This window comes from Nannospalax galili, unplaced genomic scaffold (genome assembly GCF_000622305.1).
Source record: "Nannospalax galili isolate Female #2095 unplaced genomic scaffold, S.galili_v1.0 scaffold1127, whole genome shotgun sequence".
Classification (NCBI taxonomy): domain Eukaryota; kingdom Metazoa; phylum Chordata; class Mammalia; order Rodentia; family Spalacidae; genus Nannospalax; species Nannospalax galili.
Window position 1 is genome coordinate 491,656 of NW_008355784.1, and position 6,718 is coordinate 498,373.

Consider the following 6,718-nt stretch of genomic DNA (forward strand, 5'->3'; position numbering starts at 1 on the left):
TCAGCTGCCCAAGCCACACACATGCTCACATTTGTAATAGTTATATTTTATTTAATGTTATTTCCATAATGCTTGTGACAGTCCTGACACAAAATCTGCATCAAAATAGAGAGTAACTATCTTCTCTGTTCAATTAATTTAGAAGTAAAATTCAAGTCTTTTGACCTCTTATTTATTGTTCTTTCCAATGCCGCAATGGAAACAGTTCAAGTATCTTCTAGCCTGATTGACAGAACAAAACATGATAAATTGTTGAAAGAAATTTTAAAGAGGATAGACATGAACAAATCTGATGCATTATCAACAATAAATCTATAAAGTATCCCAATTCTCTTACTGTAGACCTAAAAATTGAAGAGGAAAAGGGGGAAATTGGCAAGAAGGGTGATCATAAAGCTGATTTCAACTTCTTGAATTAACTAATTAGGAAAAAGGAAAATCTTCCCTTTGGCATTTGTGTAAAATGATAAAACATTTATTTTAAATGGTGGTTTCAAAAAGAAATCAATTCTATACTAATGCTGATCACTCAGCTTAACGAGCCAGACAGCTATTTGAAGGTCCATATCTAAATTCTCACAAATTAAAATAACAAAATAGAAATCCTCAATCAATATTATTATGTAACACTATTCCTCCTATAATATGAAAATCTACACTGTAAGGATTGTAGATCTCTTTGTTCTTAGGTAGGGTTTTAAAATCAAGAATGGAGTTGCCATCTGCACCACCAGTCAGTAATAAAATATTTAAATAGGCGGTTAGCAAACATTCATAAAACACTGCCTAGATTACCTGAATCTGGCACAATGGAAAATACAATAAAACTGTGTTATAAAATCATCCAACAGTATAACAAAACAGACTTGAAAAACATTATCTTGTACACTAAATATTTTCTAAATATTATATCTTAAATTATAGCTAAGTATCAATCAAAACTATTAAGTTAATTACTTAACTGTTAAGTTAATTACTGTGTCAATAATATAAAAATTAGTTTGTTGAATAATATATTATAAAAATATCTAGAAAATAACCTTACATTGGTGAGTGCTTAGAATCATTCAAAATGATTTTAAAAAGCAGCTTTAAAATAACCAAGTTCAAAATCATGATATTGAATGCCAGTTTCTAACTAGTAATAATGCTTATGGCTAAGATAGAAATGAAATTCTTTACAGAAATGCTGACACAGCCTTGGCTGTAGGCTTTTGAGTGTATAGCTATAATTCTTTTTTTAGATCTTACCCAGCAAAGCCTCAGGTTTAGTAGTCTGCAGAATATATAAGCATTAAGGGACAGTCCTAGAGCTTTCATAAAATCGCAAACTTGTGACACGTCTATATTGGCTTTTGATTACTCCCACTAAGTAACTAGACCATTCATGATACTTAATAGATAAAAGGTGGGTAATATACCTTTAATACATGATAGTATACATGACAAAATCTACATCCCTTAATTCATATGATTGCAAGGGTTACATACTTTACACTGTAAACCACTGAAAGATTTTTCAGAAAAGAAGCCTCATTTAGTATTCTGATCACTAATTAGAAAAAATAAAATTTAGGGAACATGTAGAACAAAGACTAAGAAAGACTTTCATTTCCATTTGAAAATCTATTAGACAATACAGTAAGTTCCTAAGAGGAGTCAGTTTTGTATGTGGAAAGCACTTAAACCTGAACCAATCTCAGAACAGAGCAGAGGAACACAGCTCTTACTGGAGATACATGGCTGGACCCAAGGGTTTGTTTTTTAAAATGTTGGGATAATAATGTGCATAAGAGGACCAGTTCATTTGAATGCCCAGTTAACTCTCAGTTAACTCTAAGTCACAGGCAAGATATGGTGGTGATTTATTTTTCTTCCACATTGTTATCTGGACAACAGATGACTATTGATCCCTCACTAGGGTATGTTTTTTTGATGTTTATTGATCAAGACTGTATGAGGGAAATTGTGATTTAGGAAGATAGTTGTGAGTTACCACTTCTAGTTAATACAGAAAAAGGGAATAACTATGAAAATCACACTGAACAAATGTTAAAATTATAAATTTAGTAAAATATGCGTAAAAACACAATAATATAGCATATAACACAGATGAACTTTAAATTGACTCTCTTGTCTCACAAGTATCCTGATCTTTTAGGAATCTAAAAATTGCCTATTTATATCACATTTAACTATATTTCATTTAATAAGCTCAACACTATATCACAGAAAAATAATTTGGAATAAGCACCATATTTTTAAATCATTGCCAAATTTTGCTTTAAACTAGATCTACTCATCTATTTTAATTCAAATATAATCTTTTTACAAATATAATCATTTTACTGAAAAGTAAAATCATCCATATTATGTGTCACAGATTATCCAGCAAATCAGTAGGAAGTTGATATCTGGTGAAGCCATGTCATGAAACAATACATGAAACATTTTATTATAAATTAATTCCACATGCTCATTTTTCTTCATTAAATGACAAAAAGAAATAAAGTGCTACTGATATCCTTACACAGAATATGTTAACAAGAACAAGAAAAGAATATCCAGAAAAAAATACATGTAAAATGGATATTTAAACTGTGTAAGTGCCTAGTAATACCATTGACTAGGTATATAAACTTAAGACTGAATATAGGCCATAAAATACTGTAAACATGTAAGTAGCAGATACACATTTTTCACAGGCTCTCTGCAAGACTTAACAACTCAGCTTACATTTTTGCTTAAAAGTTTTAAATTTCACAAAAATAAATAAAAAGTATTTTGACTATTCTAGCAATATAATGTCACTGGAAACTTATTTAAACATAACTCACTATAACTGTTTTCAGATGAAGCAAGGAATCTTCACTTAATTAAATTTTCGATATTACCATATGAGTTCACTACTATTTAAATATTTAGTTTGGTTAAAAAAATAAAGATTTTAGGCTGACAGGGCAGATGGAAAAGTAAAATCCAGTTCCAATAATAATGCAAGTCTACCCCACCCTCCAACAAACTGTATATATCGCTATATAAAATTTTATGTTTCTATATAAATATGTATGTGCATGCACACACACATATGCACAAACTCTACATCCTTTATCAACATAGGGGAGATCTTTTGAGTACTCATGCTTCCTACAAAATAAAGACTTTTTTCTGATCTAGATACTATTTTATCTATTTGCTGCTAGAATTTACTAAAGAAGCTCAATATCAGCTGAAAAGATAGAACAAAACTATGAACCATCCAAAGCAGCAAGTTATGAAGTATTTTTTTTTTGAAATCTGCTGTGTGAGGTGTGTAGTGAGACTGGGAAAGTTTCCATTTAGATCTACCCTCCTCAGTCGTTCTGCTTTCCTTTCACATCCTCTGAATTGTGTTATAAAGCTGGAAACAGCTCTAAGAATATGTAGAATGCAAACAGCCTTTTATTGTCCAAGAAGATGGCAGTATAAGGCCTGTGTGCTTATCACAGGGCAGCAGCTCCCCACCTCACTTTCCGTAATAAAGTGCTCCAGGGGGAAAATAAACTAAAATCACAGCACAATCCAAAACCAGATTAGAATTTCACATAAGTGTCCTTAAAAACTAATCAATCAACCTATGCTGTAATATCAGAACCCAGCTCTTAAGGGAGATATATATATATATATATATATATATATATATATATATATATATATATATATATATCCCATCCTACTATGGGGGGGGTGTTCTAACATTTCCTATACAGTTTTTCTTGATAAAAGAACTTTTATGTAACACATCTCCAAACACATTTCCTCATCTCTGAGGAACTGACATACTGCTTATGGAGCAGATACGTGGTCCATAATCACTGAATGCAAAATTAACCAACTAAGATTCATGAGGCTATTCTGAAGATACCACATAAGTACTTGATTTTCCCCAGGCTTTTCCTTACACACACTATGCAGGTACTGCTTTGTTGAATCACCGTTTACTATAACTGAGCTTTAAAATTTTTTAAGTCAAGCAAGCGATTTTAAAGATCAATGTGTCATATATCTTGGTGCACAACATGCTGCATCGAATATAACTAGCATGTGCTGGCACATTTAAGTACATTTGAAAATATCACATTTCTTGAAGCCATTGATAACTTTATTAAATGTTGTGTGGGTGAAACGAATTTTATAAAAAGAATGGACAGTGGGCCCTTCTGTGGCCTCTCTCCTTCACCTTTGAGAGTTCCTTCCACACTCAGCACTTGCAAAGTGCCTCAGCCTCTACACTATCTTGCCTTTCATAGAGAAATTTTCATAAATTATTTGGTCTTCCCTCTAAAAGGACAGGGAAAGAAGCGAGATTGTTATTCTGTATACATTTGGATTTTTCAACCTTTTTAAAAAACCCACAGAGGTAAGTAGACAAGATCTAAAGTGTGAGAACCAAAGAAACCCTGGAATCGAGAGACAGGCCACTCACTAGCACTGCTTCAAGACAGGTAATCAAATGACCAGGAGAAAGCTGTAGCAGAGGCAGAATGAGTCCAAAAGACCCGTTTCTACAGTTTTCGTCGTTACATTCTTAAGTTTTTCCTTTGGAACAAAACATAAATTACACAAGAATGTATCGGAAGGGGAGTGGTGTTTCTTGAGGAAATCAACGAGTCAGAATGTGAATAGTGGCCCCGGAGTGTCGATGGCGCACCCTGAGCAACCTTTTAAAACCTTCATTTTCCTCAGAGCCGGCAGTGGTCCTGGCGGTGAGGAGACACTGGACGTCAGAGCTGGGCTACGTTCTGCACCGAGTTGGGCGTAAAAGTTACATCTTGCGTCTCAGCTGGTAGTAAAGGCCATGCCGCCAGGCAGGAAAGGAAGAGAAATTCAAGGTGTCCCTAAAGTCACGCCCCACCCCCATCAAGGAGCCAGTAATGCCTGCTTTGGAAAAAGTGTTTGTGGGCACCCAGGAAAAACGGCACGTGAAAATGAGAACCCGCCAAACCTCCGGTCTTTGGGCTGTGGGAAAAGCCCTCCAACCCATCTCTTATCAAATCCGTAACTCCTGCCCCACACACAGACCGCTTAGCAGGAAGCCTTTCTTCCCCGCACCTCTTTTCTGGATACTTTCTGTCTACTTTATCCCAGCCATAATTCACAACTCTTGCTAAGCCCTCTTGCTAAGCCCTCCAGATCCCCAAGCACAGCCCTCCCTTTCTTCCCCTTCACCACGTAAAGCAATCCAAACTCCCTCCACCGCATGAGTTCCTAGCTCCGAGCCCGGTTTCTCAAGCAGCCTGGGACTCAGCTTCCAAGCCCGCCGGGGAGAGATTTTTCCCGCCGAAACTCATCCCTGGCGCGTGGGCAGCAAGGCAGGCCCGGCACTCACCAGCTGCAGCAAGCCGGGAACCACGACGAGGGGCAGCGGCCACAGGCGCATGGTGCCGGCTGGCGCGGTTTCAGGAGCTGCGCGCCCTCGCCAGCCTCTCAGGCATCTCCACTTCGCTGCGCAGGGCTGAGGACGCGGGACCGAGCGCAGCAACGCGCGGCCGTGGGGCGGCGGGGAAGGGCCGGCGGGTAGACGGGAGGCGCAGTTGGCGCCCAGCACCTTCCTGAAGCGGTGGGAAAGCGGGCGGGTGGCTGTGGTACCTGCACGCTGGACGCCGCGCGGGGCTACCCGCTCCTCAGCTAGAGTCCCAATCAGCGCGGGAAGCCAGCGGCTGGAGATCACTGCTCCGGAGCTGAGCTCGGGTTCGGTGCAGAGGCGAGGTCGCGCAGCGCTCAGCGAAGGAGCCCCGCGCACTCCGCCCTGAAGTGAGGGCAGTTGGCAGTACCAGTACTCACTCTCTCTCTCTCTCTCTCTCTCTCTCTCTCTCTCTCTCTCTCTACCGCGAGTGATGTGGGGGTGCAGTGCCAGTACTCCCTCTCTCTCTCTCTCTCTCTCTCTCTCTCTCTCTCTCTCTCTCTCTCTCTCTCTCTCCCCCCTCTCTCCCTCTCTCCCCCTCCCTCTCCCCCTCCCCTCCCTCTCCCCTTCCCTTCCTCCCTTCCCGCTCCCTCCCTCCTAAAGAGTCTGAGGGATGGGAAGAGGAAGGGCTGTTTCCCTCCCAAGAAGAATTCTCTGGGAGTTTGTGGAAACAGTGACTACAGGGTCCTGGGGCTGAGAGGCTCGCCAGAGGGTAGTGGGCTGAGTCTCCACCGCGGGAGGGCCCTACCGCAAAGCAGCACTTTGTTTGCCAAGTTCTCCAAGATATGTGGGTGTTGCTGATGCATCTGGAAGGCTTTCTGAGTTGGGTACTGGGGTACCTTGGGAAACTTCAAAGTGTGTTAGCAGCAGGATGGTGAGTAAGAGTGCTAGGTGTCATTGGGAATGATGCTGACGCCTGATGTCTAAGAGGTCCACAGTTCTGAGCTGTGGACACATGCCCAGGGAAGGGGAGGAACAAAATGAGATGAAGAAAGCCAGGCACAGCCTTCCACTCTGGGAGCCAGGAAAGGCCGCAAACCTCAACTTCTCCTTTGAGAAGTCCTTAATCTTGAAATAGCTGTACTGACTGGTTGAGTGAAAAAGTTAAAGGGTATGGGCCTTGACTTGGTAGACAACCACAGCGTTGTCAATGGACAAGAATACAAGCGTGACCCCCACCCAGTTCATTACTGAACAGATGGAAAAAGCCTAAGATCTAGAGAAGCAAATTTGCTTCTCCAGGGATAAATAGGCAGCTCCTTCAACAGAACACCC

At 40.0% G+C, this 6,718-nt stretch overlaps 1 protein-coding gene across 1 annotated transcript in view; it reads right to left on the reverse strand.

Moving 5' to 3' along the window:
* Positions 1-5,815, reverse strand: part of Nxph2 (neurexophilin 2) — a 159,912-nt gene extending 154,097 nt beyond the window's left edge. Inside the window, exon 1 of the mRNA XM_008853345.1 lies at positions 5,369-5,815. Within this exon, the coding sequence (XP_008851567.1) occupies positions 5,369-5,419 (51 nt within the window). The 5' untranslated portion in view covers positions 5,420-5,815. The remainder of the gene's footprint in view (positions 1-5,368) is intronic.
* Positions 5,816-6,718: the final 903 nt, after the last annotated feature.